The 25,283-nt window shown below is 37.3% G+C and overlaps 2 protein-coding genes across 4 annotated transcripts in view; one reads left to right on the forward strand and one right to left on the reverse strand.

Moving 5' to 3' along the window:
• The first annotated feature begins 2,713 nt into the window (after nt 1–2,713).
• Nucleotides 2,714–10,928, forward strand: SOD1 (superoxide dismutase 1). Its single transcript, XM_081951299.1, has 5 exons — nt 2,714–2,896; nt 7,180–7,273; nt 7,647–7,716; nt 9,713–9,830; nt 10,674–10,928. Exons 1-5 carry the CDS (start codon nt 2,798–2,800, stop codon nt 10,782–10,784), a joined length of 492 nt encoding a protein of 163 aa, XP_081807425.1. The 5' UTR covers nt 2,714–2,797; the 3' UTR covers nt 10,785–10,928.
• Nucleotides 10,929–12,816: 1,888 nt separating this feature from the next.
• SCAF4 (SR-related CTD associated factor 4) overlaps nt 12,817–25,283 on the reverse strand; it is a 74,023-nt gene continuing 61,556 nt past the window's right edge. For all 3 annotated transcript variants that reach the window (XM_081951289.1, XM_081951288.1, XM_081951287.1), the window contains one exon: nt 12,817–13,973. In XM_081951289.1, coding sequence (XP_081807415.1) covers nt 13,162–13,973 — 812 coding nt within the window. In that variant the 3' untranslated portion in view covers nt 12,817–13,161. The remainder of the gene's footprint in view (nt 13,974–25,283) is intronic.

A 25,283-nucleotide genomic window follows, 5' to 3' on the forward strand; every position in this document is an offset into this window, starting at 1 on the left:
CTGTACCGGAACGTACCGCCTGCAACCCACCACTGGTGCCTTTGAAACATCAAACAACCACTAAATCAGCGGTTCTCAAATAGTGGGGCTCCGTAAAGGGGGGCGCGAAGGCTCCCTTTCCATCTGGGTGCAACGGCGGCGGCGGCGTGGGCGAGGCATAATATATCCCGCCTGGAAGTGGCAGCACTTCGCACTGTGGATTTTCATTGGAGCCGCGGGCTGGAGCTGTGCAAGAAGCCTGCTCGGGCGGGGGTGGGAGGGAGGGAAGCATGGCTGTCCCAGGCTTCCCTCCCTTCCCCCCCCCCAGCCCAAGCAGACTTTTTGCACAGCTCCAGCCCGCGGCTCTGATGAGTCTCTGAGCAGTCCCCAGCGCTGCCACTTCAAGCCGGGATATATTCTGCCATGCCCTCGGCGGCGTCTTTATGCAGGTAGCTCGCCTCCCCCCCAGCAGCTCCACCGCCAGCATTCCGTCTGGAAGCGGAAGCGCAACAGCCGCTGTTGGGGAAGGGACAAAGGGGCGGCGGTCGCCCGATCTTGCCACCGCCACCCCTTCGCCCCTGGTAACGGCGACTGTTGTGCTGCTGCTTCCAGCTGGGATGCTGGAGGAGCTGCTGGCAGGGAGGGAGGGAAGAAGGGGAGGAGGGAGTAAGGATAGACAAGCAAGAAGGAAAGAGGAAAGAAGGCAAGCAGGCAGGAAGGAGGCAGAAGGAAGGAGGGAAGAATGGAACTGGAAGGGAGGCAGGGAAGGAGGGAGGGAGAAAGGAAGGATAGGAGGATAGGGAAAGAGGAAAGAAGGCAGGCAGGCAGGGGGAAAGAGGAAGGAGGGAACTGGAAGGGAGGCAGGAAGGAAGGGAAGGAGGAAGGGAGGGTGGAAGGAAGGATAGACAAGTAAGAGGGAAAGAGGAAAGAAGGCAAGCAGGCAGGAAGGAGGCAGAAGGAAGGAGGGAAGAATGGAACTGGAAGGGAGGCAGGGAAGGAGGGAGGGAGAAAGGAAGGATAGGAGGATAGGGAAAGAGGAAAGAAGGCAGGCAGGCAGGGGGAAAGAGGAAGGAGGGAACTGGAAGGGAGGCAGGAAGGAAGGGAAGGAGGAAGGGAGGGTGGAAGGAAGGATAGACAAGTAAGAGGGAAAGAGGAAAGAAGGCAAGCAGGCAGGAAGGAGGCAGAAGGAAGGAGTGAAGAATGGAACTGGAAGGGAGGCAGGGAAGGAGGGAGGGAGAAAGGAAGGATAGGAGGATAGGGAAAGAGGAAAGAAGGCAGGCAGGCAGAAGGGAGGGAGGTGCAAGGAAGGAAGCATAGATAAGCAGGAGGGAAAGAAGGCAGGCAGGCAGGGGGAAAGAGGAAGGAGGGAACTGGAAGGGAGGCAGGAAGGAAGGGAAGGAGGAAGGGAAGGTGGAAGGAAGGATAGACAAGTAAGAGGGAAAGAGGAAAGAAAGCATGTGACTAGGGTGGGAGACGAGGAAAGACCGGTGTGCTATGTTATGCAGAGGTGTACTTATAACAATTTTATAGACAAATTATACTATTTACAGTCGCGCGGGGGGGGGGGCGCGAAATGTTTTCTTCTTCCTAGGGGGGGCATGACAGAAAATAATTGAGAAGCACTGCACTAAATGAACTGTTGTAAGTCGAGGACTACCTGTAGTCCCTGCAGTTTTCTGGACAAATTTTCAGATTTGCCATTGCTTTTTTCCTAGGGTTAAAGAGATGTGGAGGCTCAGTGGCTAAGACCCTGAGCTTGTCGATCAAAAAGATTGGCGGTTTGAATCCCTAATGCCGCATAACGGAGTGAGCGCCCGTTACTTGTCCCAGCTTCTGCCAACCTAGCAGTTCGAAGGCATGTAAAAATGCAAGTAGAAAAATAGGAACCACCTTTGGTGAAAAGGCAACAGTGTTCCGTGCACCTTTGCCATCTAGTCATGCCAGCCACATGACCACGGAGACATCTTCAGACAGCGCTGGCTATTCTGCTTTGAAACGGCGATTAGCCTCGCCCCCTAGAGTCACGAATGACTAGCACATATGTGTTAGGGCAGGGGTGTCCAAACTTGGGAACTTTAAGACTTGTGGACTTCAACTCTCAGAATTCCCCAGCCAGCTGGGAGTTGAAGTCCACAAGTCTTAAAGTTCCCAAGTTTGGACACCCCTGTGTTAGGGGAACCTTAACCTTTTCCTAGAGTGACTGGCTCAAGGTTATCCAGCCAGTTTTGTGCCTAAGGCCAGACTAGATCTCATGATCTTCGATGCCTTAACCACTACACAAAACTTGCTCTCTATATTATTTTTACCCTCTACATTACTCTTAAACTATTTGAAATGGTAATAAAATGCATTCTCTAAGGCAGTGTTGACAGCTTGAAGAGGCGCGGACTTCAACTCCCAGAATTCTTCAGCCAGCAGAACTGGTTGATATCAGAATTCTCTCAGAGCTGGCTGGGTAATTCTGGGAGTTGAAGTCCGCGCCTTTTCACTGCTCTAAGGGATCGGGCATTTACGTTTGAGCTTGCAGTAGATGAAACCTGCGAACAAAACGTGACCTCACGCTTTCTAACTCAGCAAAGGGTCCTTTAATCTTTCACGCTGGTTGCGTAAGGGGGAAAAAAAAGCACGCAAGTTTCGGCTCACCGATTGGCCTCGTCGTCCCGCGAAGGCAGGTCTTAGAAGCGCAACGAAGCTTCGTGATTGGGAGGAAGAGAGAGCCCGGAGGCTATAAAATGCTGATGAAAGGGGGCGTCGCGCAAGCGCTCGGGGGAGAGGTGTTTGCAGTCCGAGCGAAGCTGCTACTGCTGTAGTCGAAGACATGGCGAAAGATATGGCGTCTCGGAAAGCGGTTTGCATTCTGCTTCGCGATCCCGCCTGCAAGGCCGACGTCAACGGCGTCATTTACTTTGAGCAGAAAGTAAGGTTTGGCTCCCGGGTTATTCTTAAGAAAGAGCCTTTTTCCCCCTTTCGCTGTAGGGAGCGTAAATTGGAAGCCTACGCAGTACCGATGTTGGAAGCTGCGGCTTGGAAGTCCCTGATCGGCTTTTTTTTTTGTAGGCTATTCCCGGGCTGAGATGCTGAACCTCGAAGAGGATGTCCCGGATAACCGGGTTAATATTGCAAGTTGAGAGCTCGTGTACCTGGGTCCTGTTCTTTTGGGAAAAGCCCATTGGATTTCTTCCATAATTGCGAAAGGTTGCAGAATCAGGTTAACTAAATAATCTGGATTCATTGCACAACTCTGTGGTTGGCGGCTAAACTTCACCTATTGCTACTTTATCCTGATTTGCCTTTGATCTGTTTAGATTTTGGCTCGGTTAAGGTTGTAGAGTAGTAGTAGTTATGAAATACCAGATAACAGCGTCAGAAACTGTACAAACGCGAGTTTGGGATTTTTTAAAAAGAAAAAAATAGTGCTGGGGAAGATAAAATAATTTTTAATTCTTGCTCAGATTTTCAGTTCTATCATGCATTTTTTATTTCCCTTTTCTTTGCCTTTGTGCAGAATAATATCTGGACCAATGAAACTAACATGTTTGAGATTATGATTTTTCTATCTTTTGATTCCAGTGAGGGTAACTTCCCCAAAACTTTTTCAGGATCCTCAGAGAGCATCTCTCTTCCCCATTCTGTAATAAAAGATGCATATGCTCCAGATTTATTTAATCTGCTCCATAAAGAATAATTGCTGAGTCACGGTTTTAGAAGGAAACTTTAATGCCTGCTTTTGAAGCTGGGAAAGATGGAGTATGAGTTTTCAGTTCTCACTTGACAAAACAGGTTTTGCAACCTCTGTGCCTATTCATAAATAAAATCTTACTGAACACAATGTAATGATTATGTGGGTACAATCATGGGAAACTGAAATGGAGATGAAGCCTTGGATTAGAGTTAACGTACATGATCTTTTTTGTATGGTATTTAGGAAATACCATACAAACCAACTTATGTATGGTATGTATGATTAAAGATAAATACTATATAAAGTATTTATCTTTAATCATACATACCATACATAAGTTGCTTACTTAATAGATTGCATCAATTTTGTAAGTACTCTAATTATGTATGTGGTAACACCGCTGACATAAATTTTAACAACAGCTCTTTTAAAGTGTGACAAAAGGGATACTTTGAAATATTTGAATCAATTCTGATCAGCTATAGAATATAATTATTGTTTACAGAATAGTTTCAATGCATTGTGTTTGATTTTAAGAAATGTATTTGTTCAGAAGTAAGCACTCAATAGAAACTTTACTTTTAACATTGTGACATTCATATACATTTATCCTTTTCCAGTAATATTTTTTAAATTTGTTTATATTGATCTTTAATCCTTTGAAATTGAAAAGTACTTGTTTATAGAAAACTAAAGCTATTTTAGAAAAGAACCATGCTTTATCCCATTAAAATATTCTCCTTGGTTTTAAAAAAACACCAACTTGTGCCTTCATTATAAGCAGTTTTGAAAATCATTTTGCCACATATGTATTAAGTATTAAAATATGATTTCTGGTTGATCTCGGTTACCTTTTTTCTCTTTAATTGGCCTGATTCTCAGACTGGACAAGTCCTTGCAGTTGTCTTAGCAAGGTTTGTCAAAAGTGGTTTGTCCTTGCCTCCTTCTTAGAGCTGGCAGAAAGTGACTGGCCCAAAGTCACCCAGCTGACTTTGCACCCAAGCTGGAGTAGAATTCCCATCCTCTGGTTTCTAGCCTGATGGCTTAATCATATCAAAATGGTTCTCTATTTATATAATTATTAGTTTCTAATAGTTGGGTGTTAGTGCTGCTATACTTATTTTGCATTAGGTCAACATCTCATGTTTTTAAAGCTGCAGTATGTTAACTCTTGGGAGAAAAATCTCTGAATAAGTAACTACTGCTGCCACTGATGAAATACTTGCATTAATGGTTATCTAAATAATGAAAGAACAGTTCCAAACTTTCAGGTAATTTCTAAAAGAATCTGTGAAATAAACTTATCCATGATTGTGAATATTGCACATTTATTAAACAGTTAAAATACCTTTCTTGGAATTTGGCCTAGATTTTGGTTTAGTGTAACAGATTACATTAGTGTTGGACTACATCACTGGTGTCAAACTTGTTTCATGATGCATTTTCCCTTTGCGGAGTTGGGGTGGGTGTGCCCTACGGGCCGCCACTTTGACATCCCTGGCCTACACAGGTGTAGTCCTTGTAAATGAAGGCATTTATAGTCTATGAAAGCGATGGCGAATCTTTTTTGGCTCGCGTGCCATAAGGGGAGGAGCGCAGGGGGGTTGTGCGTGGGCATGCCACATCCATATTGCAATGTGCAACCCCCCCAGTGCACATGAGAGGTGCTCCCCCCATTTTATGCATGCTTTTTTCACCCTCTCCAGGCTCCAGAGGCTTTATAGGAGTCTCAGGAAGGTTTAAAAAAACAGTCCCCCCCCCGCCCTCCGGAGGCTTCAGGGACCTTCAGGAGGCTTCCCTGAAGCCTCCGGAGGGCTTAAACCGGCCCTACGAGCAAACTGGAAGTGGTTTGCTCGTAGGGTCGTTTTTAGTCCTCCGGAATCTTCAGGGAAGCCGCCTGAAGGTCCCTGAAGCCTCCAGAGGGCTTAAACCAGCCCTACCAGCAAACCGGAAGTCCATTCCTTAACTTCCAGTTTGCCCATAGGGCCAGTTTTTCTGGAGGCTTCAGGGAAGCTCCAGAGGGCCTCCGGGGGGCGGGTGAGGCTCTTTTCACCCTCCCCAGGCTCCTATAAAGCCTCTGGAGCCTGGGGAGGGCAAAAATGGCTTTAAAAAAGGCTGGACTCAGCTGGCCAGCGCGCACATGCATGCTGGCCAGTTGACAGGGCAATGCCTCGCGTGCCCTGATAAATGGCTCTGCATGCCATAGGTTCGCCATCCCGGGTCTATGACATACTTGCCCTCGTTGACCAATCTCTAAAATCTAATGGTCCAACCTGTTTTTTAAAAATCCCAAAAGAAGAGATTGATAAAACTGGGCTTTTCTTATTGAAGTTCTTAGAACTTTACATTCTTGGTTGCCATCAAATTAGCGGTAGGTGGGAGTTTTAATAAACTCCATAGGGTAGTTAAAATTGAAAGCTGTTTGTAGAAGGTTCAGAACTGCCAACAAGCCTTTTCAGTGGGTTAATCTTCTTTAGCATATGTTATTATCTCTTGCCTTCAGACTTTGACATGCCTCAAGAACTCAAGCTTTTGCCAAATTCCTCGTCCCTCTGATATTTTAAAATACTGTTATTAATTACAGCGTAGTAGCCTGCAGTATAACAAAGCTTTTGGTAAGAATATGATATTCCTCAAAAGCTACTCTTGAAAAAGAGTAAACAATTAACACCTGGTGTTTTTTGTTTGGAAATGCCAAACACTCTCCCCACCCCACCCCACCCCAAAAAAGTAATCAAGAAAAATTGGGACGGTAGAGAGAAATGGTTGGCTGTGGTTTAGCCTGACTATCCAAACCCACCATTTTATGATTGGGTAAAACACTCTCTCTAGTTCAAGAGATTAAAGATAAAGATTGATAAAGGGAAGTGATATAAAGTTTGTTATCAACTGATAATCTGTAATAGACTTGCTGATCAGAACTGAATGAGATTTTAAGGATTTGTTTATAGATAAGGAATGGTATTTGGCAAGAAGAGATCATTTATATTTTAAGAGAAGGTGATAAGTTACCAAAATTGTTTATAATGAAGAGGAAATGATTTCTTTATATATATATAAAATATACATAAACATAAATAATAATGTATTATTTTTCTTTTCTATTTTTACTTTGTATTAGTTGCTTGCCAAGATTGGGGAAAAATGAAACAAGTGTTTCATACTATAGATATTAACAAATATATGCATATGCTTGTTAATATATACCTCTGTTGGTTGTGGCATTGAGAATGTGCACATTAGAATCAGGTATATGGTACACATATTGAAATAGATAATCCTGCTATATGGCATAGCAACATTCTGTTTGGGGTTACAGATATGCGTCCATTCATCATGCAATTCTCAACGTATTCTTTGATTTGGTCTGTTTCTTAATTTGGATTCCAATTCTATCGGGTCATTTTTTTCTAAATTCCTATTAAATGACTTTCTATAGGAGGAACTATTTTAATTCTGCATATTTAAGACTCTTTTGTGAAATTACTGCTTGAACATTGCATTTTTTAATATTTCAGGGTGATGGAAATGTAACTATTAAGGGAAGAATTGAAGGATTGACTCCAGGGAAACATGGCTTCCACGTCCATGAATTTGGCGATAACACAACTGGTAACATTTTTGTGTTAATATTTTTCTGATAACTACGAATACAGATTGTAATCCTAAAATTGTGGGTAAATGATAAAGAAATGCCTAAGAAGATTATTTTTCATTTAACTTCTAAATGAAAGAAATGAAATTCATCTACTGCTAAGTGTTGAATGCTTTTCAAATCATGGATGGAAAAACAAACAATATTTTAGAATTCAAATGGTAGATTTCTTGTATATCCTAACAGATAAGAATGCTTGTAGTTTGTATATGTTATACAGAATACATAGATAGAACCATCTTAAATACCTGTAAAATAATAGTGTTTTTCTGTGAAGTTTTATTTTTAAAGCTATCCTTGTTGACTTTCATGTTATTGTGTACGTTACAGGTTGTACCAGTGCAGGTCCTCACTTCAATCCTGAGGGGAAAACTCATGGGGGGCCAGAGGATGAAATAAGGTATGTATATTTTTTTCCTCTCCTGTGTGTGATTTAAAGGTAACTTCTAGTGGAGGGGGTTTGCATTTTGCAAACCAAGACCACCTTTCTAATTCTTTTAACTTCAGGTTAGATACTGTATATGTGTTCTGTTTGAAGCTTTCCAAAAAATTCCCAGTGTGTATATTAGTCACAGGTACTAACTTAATAGTATACCTATTCACAATATTTGAAATGCATAATTTGCAAAGCTCATTTCTTTCTTGGAGGCAATAAAGTTGTTGCTCAGGCGTGCATGTGCACAACTGTTGCTTCAGGCGTGCATGTGCCCAGTGACTTGGCTCACAATCTCAGAAATATTTATCTCTGCCTGCACATGCAAGATAAAAGTAAAAGTCTCTGAACCTCTAGAGTTTTGTGCAATGGTCCTATTGCTAGTTTGCCATTTTGTCTGTCTCTTCAATTATTCATTTCATTTATTCTTAGCACCTTTGTTAGCTGCTTGCTTTTGGTACTTCATGGGGACACATGCTTCCTTCAGTAATTTAGGTTTCCTTTTATTATTTTGTTATAGCTTTTGACTTGGCCACCTTTGTCTCTCTCAAAAAAAGCGTCCCCTAACCTTTTGGGCAACGGACCGGTTCCATGGAGAGAGGTTTTTCCACCGACGAAAGGGGCTGTGGTTTTGTGTGCTGCTTGAGCGGATGGGGCTTCGCTTGTTTGTGCAGTCCCGTTTTTGACATGCTATGGACCGATTGCGGTCCACACACCAGGGGTTGGGGACCCGTTTTAAAACATTTGTTTTAAATCTCAGCCCTAAGTATTGTGTCCTTAAAGAAATGGCAACTGATGTGCTGTCTAAGAGGCTTATAAAGATTAAAAGTACAGGTAGTGCTCAATTTATAATCACAATTGAGCCTAAAATTCATTGCCAAGCAAGACTGTTGCCCTATTTTATAACCTTTCTTGCCATGGTCATTCAGCATTTCCGCTAACTTTACTTGTAAGACGATCCCAATGGCTCGGGAACATTGCAGCCATCATGAGTCAATTGCCAAGCATCTGAATTTTGATCATGTGACTAAGGAGATGCTACAATGGTGGTGTGAAAAACAGCCATAGGTCTTTTTTCAGTGCTGCTGTAACTTTGAACAATCACTTAACAAACTAACTACCTGTAGTCATTTTGGGAATGAGGTATAATTTTGATAAGTAAATGAATAAATTGATTTTTCACCAGATTGTATTAAATGAACGGGTTCTTTCCTTAGTATCTTGTTCAGAGGCACCAAGCTAGAATATTTAGGGGAATATTTCTGTATTTCTATATACTAGTTTGAAGACGTAGCAAGAGATTTGTGCTTCATACAGTTTATTCAGCATTGCCAAAAATAAAAATACAGTTACTACTTGAACAAGCAAAATACAGCCATACAATTAAAGGCATCAGTACTTGTATACACATGAATTATAATGAAAATATCAATTTGTATTTGTAGCTTTATATTACAAATAGACCCCAGCAGAACTCTTCAGGACATTCTGGAAACTTGTTATAAATTCTCTTCCTATGTCATTAACAGCTGCTGCTTTAAGAATTACACAAAAGGAGATCCAGTATTTTGTTCATGATAACAGTGTAAAAAAGGCAATGGCTGCAATAGGAAAACTTTAAACAACTAGCATTGTATTTGGCATTGAAGTGTTCTACAAGTGAAGCCTTAAGACTAATGTTACGGGCTTTTAGGTGTAACTGGATATTGCATTTGTAAAGGATTCTGTTTACAGCAAATTTTAAATGTTTAATACCTAAATATTGACTTATATTGTTAAGAGTATTATTAGCTGGCTATAGTATTTCTAATGGTTGACTACAACTGGAATGATTGCAAAACTGATCAACATGACTTTTCAGGCTTGAAAACAGCTGTATGGTGGCAATACGGTAGAAAATTATGTATGAGAAACATTGTTGGTCGGGTTTTATTGTTAACTCTGTGAAATAACTGTATTCCAGGCATGTTGGTGATCTTGGAAATGTGATTGCAAATGCATCAGGTGTTGCAGAGGTGTCAATGGAGGACCAGTGTATTTCTCTCTCAGGCCCACATTCAATTATTGGACGTTCTATGGTGGTAAGTATGGAAATTTATTTTTTATTCTGGCTTTCACTATCAACCTTTGTAAGTTGAGTGACCTTTGTAAGCAATTTGTTTTTTAAAAAATTGTAAACCCAGAATTTTCAGGTGGTAATCAGCAGGGACTTGTTTTGTGTAAAACCGTAGATATGGAACCCATTGACCAAACCAGATTTCTTGATGTCTTGGTATAAATTATAGATGGAGAAATATCCAGTAGAGGTCCATAATATAAGATACAGTTCTGCATAGGCTTACATTTTCAGATTAATCGTCATAGAAAGATGTACCTGTACACTAGGGATATTGAACATTCATAGAGTTGCCAGTGGCTCAAATCAGGCTGGCTAGTAACAAAGAATGCTATGAGATGTAATTCATCACACATGGAGAAGAGGAAACTATCCAGATTTGGTAGCTGTATTAGGAGCATATAGGAATAACAACACAACACAGAAGGCAGGAATCCTTTTTTGATTCCTTAATTGCATTTATCTAGAACATAAGTGTAAATTTTGATCACATACTATAATGGCTCTTATTTCTCATGAAGCCTGCTTGCCCTGGAACAAGATTGCTTAATATCTTGTGAGCATTTTGTGTTCTTGTTGCAGCAAAGGATTTGCCAGTATCTTAAGTAATTTTAACTTACTGTTAAAACTAGTAGATGCCGCCGCCTTCATATTAAGATATGGTAGAATATGTAATTTCTGGCAGGTATTTATAATTCAACAAAGGTACAGGTATTTTTTTAAAAAACAACCCTGAAAATTGAGAATAAAATTCCAATTTTTATTAAGTAATAGCTTTGACCTGAATGTGTTGATTTGTGTCTTTTAGGTTCATGAAAAAGAGGATGACCTGGGTAAAGGAGGAAATGAAGAGAGCTTGAAAACTGGAAATGCTGGCGCTCGTCTAGCTTGTGGGGTAGTTGGTCTAGCTAAAGCATAAAGTACTTCTATAAGCGAAAATGAATAGAATCAGCAGTACAGTAGGTGGAATATAAATGTGTCTGTAGAATTACCCGTTACTGGGTTTTGTTAATGGTTTAAAAAATAATCTTATGGTTGTATTAAATGGAATTTAAGCTGGCAAGTCTTGTTGTTTCCTTTACCTTTTTATCTGTTATTAAAGTAAATAAAAAATGTAAAATAAAAGCAGAGTATTGGTATTATGTGAATGTTGAGAGTGCAGTTTTAAAAAAAAAACATTCTAAGGGAAATGTTTTGGACATCTGAAATCGCTCTAATGCTAGTTTGATAATCCTATTCTTTAAAAATCTAGCAAATTCTCATTCTAGGATTTATTTAATAAATCAAGCCTGGTCAAAATAAATCTTAAGTGACAGCCTGATCACGGGAGATCACATACTCCAAATATTTATCCAAACTTTCTATATGGAACTGTTGCTGCTTCCTATGGGATGTGGTTTAAAATGTTACATTTTACAAGAAACCAACAAAATATTTTCATTTAAGTAATCTATGAAGTCTACATAACTATATTACATTACCTTTATAAAGGCAGTTGCTGAACAGAAGTCTTGCCACTTCACTATGGAAAGTGAGACCTTTAAGGGTTTGATAACAAACTCTGGTAAACAAATCTGCAAAATCCTGTATGGCATTTAAAAAAAACCAAAACCCTAAATTTAGTAATAGTTTTATACTACTAATCCTATCATATAAAGATGGAATTTCAAAGAGCATTGTTAAAGACGACCATGCTGAAAATAAAAACAGATTAGTGAATCTGGTTCTATTTTTTTAAAATGTTAAAGGCAGAGAAATCAGAATTATTAGCAGTGGTTACCTGTGTTGGCCTTGTCTTAAAAGCTGTCTACCCTGTACTTGGCTATATATATGCTTTGTCCACACAAGTCTGTTTCACCACCTGGTAACTAGCAATGACTATAATCCATTAAACGTTTTAAGATCTAGAACAAAATGCAGGCCAACAAGTTGAGAGCTTTGTGAGTGCACCACATGGGAAATTTATATTTTAACACACTTTTTTTTCAAGCTAGTATTGATCATTTCTATTTATACATACATGATGATTTTCACTGAATTAGGGACTGCTTACTAAATGAATTTTAGAATCAATTTTGGTATGCTTGTAAATGGTATGGAGACAGTTCAACACAAATTACAAATTAATTTCACAAGAATATAAAAAGTTATTTTTTATTCTATTGCAAAGAAGAATTTTGCCTCAATTCATCTTCCAAAAGTTAAGTGGAGGGAGGGGAAGAATCTATACTTCCACTTAAGTGCGCATAACAAGCTATCTGAAAGACACACCAAATCAAAACAGAAAAGTTTCATGGCATCAGTACTTGCTGTTTGCTGCAGTTTTGGATAAGAGTATCACTGTGTATAGAATAAACCAAGGAATAAAATGTATGTTACTCTTAAGGCTTGCTGGCATTTGCTAATGGAGTTAATACTTGTTTCTTTCACTTACTACAAAGTTATGATGACACAGCCAGCTTAAATAGCTTGGTTACTTGGCGAAAGTATGCAAAAGTCCTTTTAAAAACCTTAGTAGTTTGCTTTCATATACTCTATTCCAAGACAATGTAACAGTGGTAATTTGGAGAACAAACTCAAACATACTAATGGATTAAATCACAAAAAGTTTTTCCGCAGGAGCTGGCATAAGTCCAGGAACTTATAGGGCAACATTTACCACGGCATTAATTGGATGGCCAGGAAAAAAAGTGACTTCACTGCAAACACCAGATTTCTTAAAACATTTAAAAGCTATTAATTTGTATCTAATAATGTAGTTAATTAAAATGCATAAATTTAAAATCAATGTAACTCACATATTTAGCTTCTGTGAACTATTATACAAACAATTTTAACAGATTTAAACAGTCTAATTTAGACTCCAGTACAGCATTAGTTCAAACTTTTAAGATGTTGAACAATTCTTTACCACTTCAGTGCAGCATAGGAAGAATAGCACACGTTAAGGATTGTTATGAAAATAGAGTTTATTAAAAACACATCCCTATTTTTAGGAGCTTTCACCATTTTACCTTCACTTAAATTAAAAAAAAATAGAAAGCACTTCTAAGTCTGATTTGTAAACTTTTTAAAGTGAAAACTTTAAAAAAGTTACAGCAGAAAATGGGTAATGGTTTATTTGTTTTCATGTTATTGTGTGGCTATTTTAAATAGAAGGGAAGCAATCAAATTGCTTACATGTCCCCATAAACTATGGGGGGAAGGGAATTGTGATATAGCAAAAGCAAATATACAGCATACTGTACAATTCTAAAGCTCTACACTCCGGTGTATTTTTTGACAAATTCCAGTCTCTAGCGAGGAGCCTCCGCAACTGAGCCAGTAGGTTTTTCAAGAGATGAGGTAGACTCAGATGCTACTTCTTCAGTTGGCTTCACACCAATAGGTTCAGACTCTTTATTAAGTTCTGAAACAGAGTCTTTGTTTTCTACTTTACTGCTCTGAGATTCATAGTTTTTGACCCCATCTACTCTGTCTGTTAACTCGGGCTTTTCCTTTCCTCGATTTTCATCTTTTTCTCTATGGGGTTCCCTATCTCTAGAATCTCTCTCTCTGTGTCCACTGAAACGCCGATTTCTTTCCTCCAAGTCTCTGTGTCTATCACGTTCAGGGCTTCTTCTTCCCCAATCTCTCCTTTCTCGATTACCAAGGCGTTCATGCTCTCTGTCATCATTACGGTTGCCATAGCGTTCACGTTCATTTTCTATCCGATTCCCAAAGGACCTCCTTCCGAACCTTTCCTGGTCTCTATGTGGAGTAAATGGTGGCCTATCATTTCTGAACTGCCTTCCATCTCTATTATCCTCAGATCCTCCTGGACCACCTCCAGGCATTCCACTGGGCCTTGCAAAGTGGCCTGGGGGTGGGAAAGGGCCCTTCATCCCATGAGGTGGAGGCATTCCAAAACCACCTGGCCCTGGAGGCGGACCTCTGTGCATCATATGAGGAGGCATGTGCCGAGGTGGCATCATTGGAAACCGTTGCAGATGAGGTGGTGGCATTCCTGGAGGTCTCTGAAGTGGTATCAAACCGGGTCGGGCACCTAAAAGGCCAGTAGAAGGTGTCTGAAGCCCAATCACTGGACTAGATGTAACTCCTTGAGTACCTAGTAAGGCAAAAAACATGTAATTAATTACAAGATACTACTTGTTCACATATAATCTCTCAAAAGATTAGACGCTCTTTTTCAGGTTTCAATTTTTGTAACATTAAATGTTTATAAACATTGAAGCATGCAACAACATTTAAGCAGGCTTTTACTAATAGTTTACTAATATCAATACACTTAAAATTTAGACCTGCCTTCAATTTTTTTCAAAAAGTATGGTCTACCAAAGCTGAAACACTATGAACGAGTACATTATTCAAACCCCATGTATACACTTTTCTGCAAGTTCAGCTCAATACCAATTTTGCATAATTGGTACTTATGCTACTAGAGAAGGTTGTACATAGAATTCTTTCAGTTTTTTTAATGGACAGAAAATTTAATGAATTATCTGTGGATCCCTACCATTTAATCAGCATGGCCAATTTAAATCCCTTTTATTTTAATAGGCCTATTGTAACCTTCAATATCTAATATACAACTAATTACAATTATACGATTATCTCAAAACTACCTCAAAAAACTTGTATTGATACAAGCTTTCTATCTTCCAGTTAAGAACTACCCTGCACCAATCTAAAACCCATTCCAGAAATTTAAAGTGATAGAATTCATTTTAAGATACATATATGTCCTTTAAAAATACATATGTTTAACAGAAGGGGGAGTGGTTTAAAGATTTTGCATTAAATGTTTTGCTGATAAAATTGGGTTTATAGTACCCAGAATAATTTTTGATTTTCTTTCTTTAAAGGTTTAACAAAACTCTAAAATGTTATGCCATAAAAGTATTTCAGACCCATCTTCATCCGTAAGAAACATCTAAATAGGAATAAGTAATTAAAACAATTTAATTTTCAACTCTATACCAAATCTTATAACCAGAGCAGAACATAAAAGTCCAAGTATGAATTGAAATTGCATTTCAAACATCCTATGTATTAAGTTTCACAACTAATTCACATTCCTTTGTAAAGCTGACACAAGAGTCAAAACAAAATAAAGTTTTTGCATTTTTAAATTGATGGGGCGTTATTTTTAGCAATCCAATATATTGTTGATTAAGGCTGCTTGGAGCTCATCAATTCTATGTACACTTGGTTGATAATAATTACAACTTTTATTTAATATGGTGTACTTAGTATATCTGTTTCAGCATTGTCTTTCCATACACATACATCAGTAAGCATAGCAATAATTCTAAACCCTTAGAAATACCTAATGCCCTGAACACAAGACTTCAGTAGAAATACTTTAAACCCAAGACTTTCTTGCTTAAAAGAAACAGAATTCCCCTTCCCCTACAATACACCAATGGGGTGGGCTGAGGGTTGTATCTATATTTGCTAAGCAGCCTCAAGTGCACATGAGAAAACAGTCTAGTTTTCTGAACCAGGGTTAGGCAATGTTTACAATGCCTCACCACTTCCCATTCACTAGTTGCCCAGAGTGCAAAACAAGTTTCATCATATATTGACAGGCAATGCCTGTCAATATATGACGGGGAGGGAGAGATTTATATGCTGACTGTTTTCATGACTCTAGGGTTAGGCAAAATAGCCTAGCTCAGCCAAAAATACTATCACTGGTAGAGCAGCGTCTCAAAGAACCTGATCAGCTTGGAGGGTGGAGATGACGTTTAGTATCTTCCTGCAGCTTTTTGTCACATGGTTGTGCCCAACTTCGGCACAATGTATATGGAAATATATACTATTATTATATTCAAAACATGATCCATGTGGTTGCAACAGGTTCTAGATCCCAGATGCAATTTACATATTCTTTGAAGACATTTCTCTTCACAAAAATAATCATCAGAAAACAAAATGGGTATGTTTAGTATTAAAGAAGTACATGTATCAAATAACACACACAATTTAAGACATCTAAACAACTATTGAAATGATTGAACTCAAGGACCAACTCAAGGAATTGCAACATAAACTATATTTTTAAAGACTTGTATTATTTAGAATTGGGATTATGTTTAGATTTTGTTTCTTGACATATTTTCCATACTTTTTTTTTCAAATAAAGATAAAGGTATAACTATAATTAGGAGGAAGAAAAGTAGTCACGAAATTAAAAGATTATTACACTAACCCATGCCCCATTGAGTCATTGTTTCAGAGACATTCCCTTACCCAGAGAAACAGAATGACAGAGGGGGGGGGGGAGCAAGGACCAGGAAACAATTTCCAACTTCCTGCTGGCTTCCCATTGAATTTCCTAGGTGAAATCTGGCAGGGAGAACCAGAAATCTGCCTCCCTCCCTCCCATTTCCATCAGGCAAGTAAAATGGTTGCTACTGGGTGTGGGAAAGAATGAGGGATTGACAAGAGTAACAAATGATGACTGAACATTGAAAGTAGATCGTACGACAACAGCAGCCGCTAGTGCTAACCAGCCATAACTTCCCAGTGTTTTATTATCCATGATATTTGTTTCCTTCACTAATATTCAATTATAATCTCCCTTCCACAATGACTTGCATTTATTATTCAGTGCTTTACATTCTGAAATTTTAAAAAATTCTTCATCTTCTTCCAAGTGACATCTTGTCAGGTATTTGAAGAGTGTTATCATATTCCCCCGTTGTGTTTATCTCGGGCTTAAATCTCTGCTCAAGAACTTGATTTCTAGTCACCTAACATTCTTGATGTCTTCCTTTGAACCTGTTGTAATTTCTCCCAATACTTTTTGAAATAACAGAATATAATAACAGAATTTGAAGGCACCTTGGAGGTCTTCTAGTCCAAGCCCCTGCTCAAGCAGATTGTATACCATTTCAGACAAATGACTGTACAGTCTCTTCTTAAAAATCTCCAGTAAATGGAGATTAAATGTGGGGTTGCAATGGATACCATATTCAAAATGGGGTGTACCCTTGGCTTACCTGAGAAAGAAACAATAAATAAAAGCCTTCTATAGTAGAGCCTTAAGAAACAAATGTAAAGATAAAAAAAGGAATCTGTAGCAGATCTGCACTGCTGGTAGCATGTTTGTGATCCAACTAAAAATGAATTGCCATGTGTTTAGCAGCAAGTACAAATTTACAGGGGTCTATGAAGAAAGGGTCAGAGCAGTGAACAAAGCAGAGAAAGCCCCTATTGAATTGAGGTAAAAGGATAAAGCTTTAACAAGAAACAAAAGGGGATGCTACGTGATGAAACTGACAGAACTGAGATATAGAAGATACACTGTGACTCAGAGTTTTGAAACCTGTTCCACACTGATAAAACAAACAGAAAATAAATACCAAAAGAAAAGGGAATACCGTGACACTTTTAAAAGGCAAATTTCCTTAACAATTAAAGGCAGGTTAATGAAGTAGCAGTCTGCTACGTATATTCCAAGGAACTTCCTGGCAGGTCATGCATCATGCAGCAGGAATTGTCTTGTGTTGCTTTTTGTTATGAGAACAGAAGGCACCAAGATATTCAATGGGTTGTTGTGGGGAAAAATAGGAGGCAAAAGTATTAAGTTATGTTCACCATCTTGCATTCATCATCACCATCATCATACTCAGATGCTATTTTTTGGGCTCCTTAAAAGATAAATACATCCTCCAGGACCTGAACTGCATATGGATTCAATGGAATATCAGCATTATGGACATCCCCAGCATTGTCACTGTTTTGACACTTCTTTTTGTTTTGATAGCATTAGAAATTTCTTTCGATGATATTTCCCACGTGGTCTTATCACTTAAAAGCTGATGGAAATTAAGAGACTGGGGCTGAATAAAGAAGAGTAAAGCAAGAGTTCTGACAAGCAGAAAAATAATGTGGATTAGTAACAGATTGCCAACTGAGTCAGTGGTGAAATGGTTGAATAAGAAAGGCAATTACAGCCAACCAATACATTTTATAATATAAAATAACACTTCTATTTTAGTCTGCAATGGCCAGGATGTAGTCCACATAGTATCCAGTTTCAGGCAGAAAACTTTAAGGTTTTAGAGAAACCGACAAATGTAAAAAAAAAAAAAAAAACAACTATCAGGGACTTAGAAGCTAAATCCCATGATGAGAAACTGAAGAAACCGAGAGCATTTAGTCTTAAGAATTAGGAATATAATTGCATATTTCAAAGTACACAAGCCTGTTTTCTTATAATTCCTATAATGCCATCACAGAAGTACACAATCACCTTTCACACAATGGAATCAATTACCTATATACAGGGAATGATTTGGATTCCTGAACTGAGCAGGGAGTTGGATTTGATAGCCTAAATGGTTATCCTATATATAATCATAGTTAAGGATGATTATACATGCAAACCTTTCTGCATCAAACAGCAAATCAAGACTAGGCATATATAAAATATTCCATTCCAGAGCCAGAATATTCTGTTGTAGAATATTACCTTGAAGAAAGACTACAAAAGTAGTTATGTAAAAACAGCTTAACCCTAAAAGAAAGAAAAAATGAGAAAAAAACCCTCAAGCTTGCCCTGTCATGATTCCCTTTGGCAGAAGATGGAGAAACTCTGTCATGCCTTTAAGATCCTATTATACCATGCAATAATAAGAGTTCCAGTAGTTCGTGTGAAGTCTGCTTTCTGACCATCAAAGGACTGACATCTGGGAATCTAAAAGGTATATTGTTGAAGATCTTCTCTGAACTCAGAAGGTAGTCCTTACTTAGCAATTGCTTCAGAAACCATTTGCAGTTATGATGGTGCTGAAAAATGATGAGCAATGGCTGAATTTATTACCTTCACCTCATGTTTATGTCATATGTTTACCATTACAGTACTGTGTAAAAATCACAAGCATAGTTGTGACCACTTTGATCAATAATCTTTCCAGTCCAAACCGATGCAGCCGTTATACGTAGCAGTTTTCCAGAAGCAAAGCTTTTGGAATAGAAAATGGTTGACAAGGCTCCATGGAACATAGCTAATGAATTTCAATTACATGAAAATGGAATCCAAATAAAATTGAGCCATTTTCTAACAGTAAGAACTATTTGACAATAAAGCCAAAATACAAAGAAAAATGGCCAATTTCCCTTCGCAGGAGATATTTGATTCGATGACCTAGTTGATATACTGTAACTACAGAACTGTAAATTACTTTGTAAGAGAGGATATACTAAATATCAAGATAACTAGGAAAACCCTAGTTAAAATCATGTATTGTCTGTCTTATTGAACATGAGAAAGAAATGTATCCATGTGGCGCAAGTGCAAAAGAAAGAGTTAGGTATATTATAAATACTATACACCTGCTTTTAACATCAGCATAAGTTAACAGCAGACTATCCATAGCATCTTCATAAAATTGCTGCATTTGTTTGCATATGGTTTTTCATCCCATATAAACCACCGGGGATTATTAGACTGTATGCGAATACACATTCAATGTCTTCATTGTCTTAGCTTTTGTTTGTTAATGCTATTAGATTTTGAGGTTCTAATTCAATTTTTAAATATATTCAAGCAAATTCCGGTATTTAAAAAAGTTCCATCTCAATTTACTCTACGTATGTTCATGAACTTGCTATGTTCCCTACCAAAAGTAATATGATTTACTGAAACTATACTAGGACAATAATCCTTTTCATACCAAGAGCAGTGGCTCACGTGGTTAGGATGCTGGGTTGGAAGTTAGTGACCCAAGTGCTGCTGCATGGCAGAGGGAACTCCCACCCAGCTCCTTGATGGGGACATGAAAGGAGGCACCATGGGTGTCTCCCAACAGTGAGGCTAATCCTTTCAACCCAGAAATGCTTAAGTGGTGCCTCCACTACGAACGGGAACGGGACCCTTTTCTGTACTTTAAGTCATTTTTAGGCACTAAAGTAGAAATAAAGCTATACTATTCCCAGCAACATAATTCAAACTAGGCCAAAACAATTTTCGGTTAGCTGCAAATATGGGTGCTTGTTTCTTATTTACATTTATTTAAAAAAGAGAGTGGATATTCATTCAATCCTATTAAACTGAGTTGATGAAATGTATTTTCTGAATTTTAAGTATTTCTCCTTTGTGCTTTAACAATGTTTTATAACAGCATTCCTATGTTGATGTTCAGCAGATGTAAATTCATGTTCAACAAGATACAGCTTGAATTTTAAAATGTGAAGTTAGCATTTCAATCTTTGAAAACTACAAGGCATATAATAGAAATATCTAATTATTCTGTGTAATTTCAAATGGTTTGTGAGGGAGCACTTGATTTCAGAGGATTTCAGAAGATGTCAAACATCTCACTTCTGAAGTTATACTCTTAATTATAACAAGTCAATTGTTCTTCATAAACATGTTAACAGCATAACAATTTCGACCTGCTTTTCACTGTGATTATTGCAAATAGGTATAGATAGTAGATAGATAGTAAAATGTTATTTTTCCAAGAACACAAAGTTATTGAACTCTTACATCTATCGAGTTAATGATACTGATCTGAAAATTATAAATAAAACTATAATAACCCACTGCTGGTTAATGTTTCATGTACCAAATGCTCTGGAATTATTCACTAGAAGGGATTAAATATGGCAATTTTAAATCCAGCATCAGATTTATCAAAGGAAAAAATTACTTATTTTTCAGTTTCTATTTATCAAGTCACATTTCAGTCAAGATGTTTATTCAATGGCAATACAATTAGATTATGTTACTCTTCTTACAATACATGGTTAATAATTATATAAATATTACTTTGTTAATTAGTGAATCTGTTAAAATGACTTAAACTAAAAATAATTTGCTTTGACTAGGTTTACATCCATTTTCTATTTCAGCCTTGTTAATCATCTCCAAGACATGCAGACGATATACATATGCCCATTGTGATTTTCTTTCTTTTATATAACAGCAAAATTACCTTTCCTTTACCAAAGTAGTAGCAGGTATTGCATATGTTGTATGTTTTTTTACAGAAAGATAAAAGACCAATGCAATTTTTTAAAGTAATGTGTATTGAATGCTGAATGCAGTTTTGCTAAAATGTGATGGTGAATCCTTTGTATCCATGAGTAAACCACTAAGAACTGAAAATAGAACCAACCTTTAGACTCAGGGGGACAGAGAGATGTTCTATATATGAGTCTAAGTAACTGAGACAATGACAAAAGAATCTTCCCTGAAATTTACTTATTCCACAAATTACTAAAATGATAGCAACATTTAGTAACATTTGCAGAAATCAGAACATAGTCACCAGAAATGAAGATATTCAGCTACAAAAACTATATCCATCACTTGATACTGAATATTGAAAGTTTATGGAGTGCTTCATTATTATGGGATTATTCAGCATTCATGAACCCAAATATTCTACCAAATATTACAAAATGGTTAATTCCTCTAGAAAAGTTTCTCACATTTCTTAAGAGGAGTTTTATAAACCAGAATGGTTTTGTTAGCTTTGCAGATTTAAATGTTAAACATAGTGTGTTCATGTAAATGACATTAGCATTCACTTGGAATATAGAAATTTAGTTTTCATTGCAAAAATATGTCCTAAGCCTATTGGCATTTTTCTTCACTAACAAGATGAAAATAGAACATAATCAATGCCATTAATTTACATAATTTATGCAGGCAGCAAAATTCATAGTATTATGAAAAATGTAGCATATTAGACCCAAAATTACAACTATGCTGGTGACAATTCTACTTAGCCATCAATATTTCTAGAGAAGATGCATCCATACAACTTTATTTCATTTTTAAAAGGATATCAGCACATTGGACTACAGCTTATATCCACTTACACGGGAATAAGCACATTTCTTTTAAGCAAAGATACACAGTACTGCATTATTAGTGTCACAACACTAGAAGGTACAAGTGATGTAATGTTCTCAGTCTGTCATATGAGTATCTCCGTTGAAAACGGTATATGGGAATCCACACAACTTTTTTGAAATTATATCTGTAGTTTTTAGGTTCCTTTTTCTGACACATCCAGCAAGCAGTATACCTTCTAGGTAACATGTTCATAATACAGATTTATTGATTTATGTATTAGTTATATCTCACCCTCCTTCAGGAGGGCAAGGTAGCATACACAGCAGTCTCTCAAACAACATGAGGTATTTTGGGCTGAGGAGTGTGATTGGACCAAAGACTTCCAGTGAGTTTATATGGTTGAGGGTAAACTTGAATTTGGCTCTCCAGTTTACTCCAACACTTGGAACTATTACATACCCATTACCTTGTGTTTGCACTGATGTTTCAAAATAATATTGAATATTACCTTCAAGTAATATATTCAAGTATGCCCTGTCCCTTCCAGATCATGTGACAAGTTCTTCCATAAGGCTTTCTATGCTGATTTTCCCTGCCATATTATTCAATACCAATTTCATACTAAATACACCTAAAATGCCTTTTAAACATGATTGTATAGACTTTTCCATAGCATCTGACTATGACTTGTTATTTTTTTGGAGAAGCATTACAACTTACCTTAGATTTTTTTAAAGGAACTCTGTTCAGCAATTTCGCCTTGATTTGACTGACACTGGTTCTCCATATCATTTCTATATTTTTTATTTGTTAGACCCTGAGCTGTTCAAGAAACTTGAAAGTAATCTCTATGTAAAAGACTAAAGTATGCAGTGCTGTTTTAGAGACTAAAACATTATGAATGTAACACAACTGTTAGGAAAAAGAAACGTATGAATATGTGTGCATGGATTTTGAAATGCATGTTAATTTAATACATATGTAGATTAGGTAAAATGTATGTTATGTCCATCTGCAACAATACTTGCTGATCCAGGAAATTATCATCTTACAACCAGAATATTTAGAAACATGGCTGCAGTTATAGACTAGTTTCAGTTGGAGATAAATTTCACTGTATCAGATTTAACATGATCCAAAGATTAGGTAATCCGAATTAAATTATTCAGTGCCTAAAGCAATTTCATTTACTAAAGTTAAGTGGAATAATAAAAATTTGAAAACACTAATTTACAAAATAACAAATTGCTTTCTGGATAAGGAATATACTATCCAATTAACATTAATAAATTGCTCTTTATGGAGGCAATTTTAAACTACAGTCAAATTCATACTGACTGAGAGGGGCAGGGGGAGATTTATAGGCTTCCTTTCTCTGCCCCCATCCCCAAAAGATCCTAAGTGTTGGTGCAGCCACTGAGGGACTGCAAATAAGTTTGCTATATTAAGGTAGCAAAATACATGTACTGATTTGAAAAGAAATGTTTTGGGGTGCTGAAATCAGCTTCCATCCTCCTTTCTTTTCAAATCCACTGCAGAATTTACACAGTGCCTTAACACAATAAGCACTGAACTGAAATTGAGATTAGGTAATACATTAATGATTGTTGGCAACAAGCCCTTACATTAAGCACCTCGTCACCTAGTTCCTTGGATTCATATAGTTCAGAGACCCTGAATCCATTATTTCACTAAATTTGGCATGTAATACTTCAGATCTTAGGTGGGTCAAGAAAACCCTGGTGCCATTCATGATCCCAAACTGACAGTTCCAAAATTTTAACTATAATTGATTGGCTTATCCTAAAGCTGCAGTTGCCAGAAAAAATAAGTTTAAGTCTTATATCTGCAAAAGTATTTATACTTTCTAACACAAGCCTGATATGAAATTAAACTTTATCTTCAACTGCACATTAAATATCCTCACTCCCCTATAACTATGCAAGTAACAAAATAAGCCAGTACCAAAGATTAATCTGACAATAGCTTTTCTTTTCCTTCAACTTTTTATAAACCTTAAGCAATATATGTGGATTGTAAGTAGTCCTCGACTTGCAACAATTTGTTTAGAAACCATTCAAAGTTACAACGGTGCTAAAAAAAAAGTTACAAGTCCTTGCACTTACAACCATAGCAACATCCCCAGTCATATGATCAAAATTTGGTTGCTTGGCAACTATTTACATAATACATGACTGTGTATCTATTTACAATAGCTGCATCTACAACTTAATGACCATTTGATTCACTTAACAACTGCAATGATTTACTTAACAGCCGTGACCAAAACAAAGTCAAAAAAATCAGATGCAACTCACTTAACACAGCTACCTTATTTAAAAATAGAAATTTTGGCCCCAGCTATGCTCCTACATTGAGGACTACCTATATCAGTTTTCTGCTCATAAATGTTAACAAATGTAATCAAATGCCCAAGTACTTAAAACCTTGTCCAAAATGGTGTAATTCATAATTTATAAATTTGTCAAATTCTTTTACCATGGATTCCTCCCCTTAGCTACTTCTTCCCATTACATAGGCTCTTTGGGGTGCTCTAAGCTCATACTGATGAATAAATAAGAATAAAAAGCACAGATCAGAAAGGGAAAGCCAGAATCAGAAAGTATTCTCCATAATTCATGGTTTTGTAACATATTAATTGATGTATACTAATTTTACAAACACACACATATAGAGTGAATCTTTTTATTATACTACGAATTATTGTGATTTATAGTCCTTACTTTAGATTACTTGACCTTAAAGGTAATTTTATAGTTCTATATTTCAAAAATCTAGTTTTGGGAAGCACAATCTTAGTGTGAAAACTGACCCATGATAGGAAGCAGGAAAAGATAGGATTAAGAAAAAGAACTAGCAACTGTATTGGACCATGGCTTTGTAAACCACAGGTATGACATGGTGAATGAATAAGTGAATGAATGAATGAACATGAACAATTGACTGGATGCAAAGGTTCTGGTATTAGCCATTTGAATGCTCCATTGTAACAATGGAATGAAACATTGGATGCAATTCACTGGAAGCAAAAGATTATATGTCAAAGGAATATATGATGTGCTGATCAGCTGTTCTGTGCCCAACATAGTAGTAGCAGCACTGCAGCTGGTGGCAGCCCTCAAGTTTTTGTTGTGCAGATCTGCTATAAACTTATTAAGAACTTATTCACAACATATTTTGTTTTGAATTAATGGACAATCTGAACTTTAATAACTATGTATTGTGGAATGCCAATTGTTGAAAAAAAATAAATTGTAAATAATTCCAGAGTAGGTTTTCTGAAACAATTGTGAAAGTAATAAATCGGTGGTCTGAAAACAAATCTTGACACAGCTGATGGGTATTGTGTGATAAATGTCTCATAATATTTGTACATTTGATCAAAAGGAATTATTTCTAAGGTATTTTTCTTTCTTTTGGATTATGAAAGTATATGAAATCTAGACAAAAAATGGCAGAACACTAGAATAGCACAGAGAAGTAAAGAGTAAAAATATAAGACATCGGTTGCTTGAGAGTTGTCACAGCTAAATAATAAATGCAGGCAGCGAATCACAAACCTAATTTCCACATCTCACA

The sequence above is a fragment of the Natrix helvetica genome (assembly GCF_964273705.1).
Source record: "Natrix helvetica genome assembly, chromosome: 4".
Taxonomy (NCBI): Eukaryota; Metazoa; Chordata; class Lepidosauria; order Squamata; family Natricidae; genus Natrix; species Natrix helvetica.

Coding starts and splice junctions, on each gene's coding strand:
- SOD1 (XM_081951299.1), top strand. CDS start 2,798: ATGGCGAAAGATATGGCGTCTCGGAAAGCGGTTTGCATTCTGCTTCGC. Junction 7,717..9,712: donor GGGCCAGAGGATGAAATAAG/GTATGTATATTT, acceptor ACTGTATTCCAG/GCATGTTGGTGATCTTGGAA. Junction 9,831..10,673: donor TTATTGGACGTTCTATGGTG/GTAAGTATGGAA, acceptor TGTGTCTTTTAG/GTTCATGAAAAAGAGGATGA.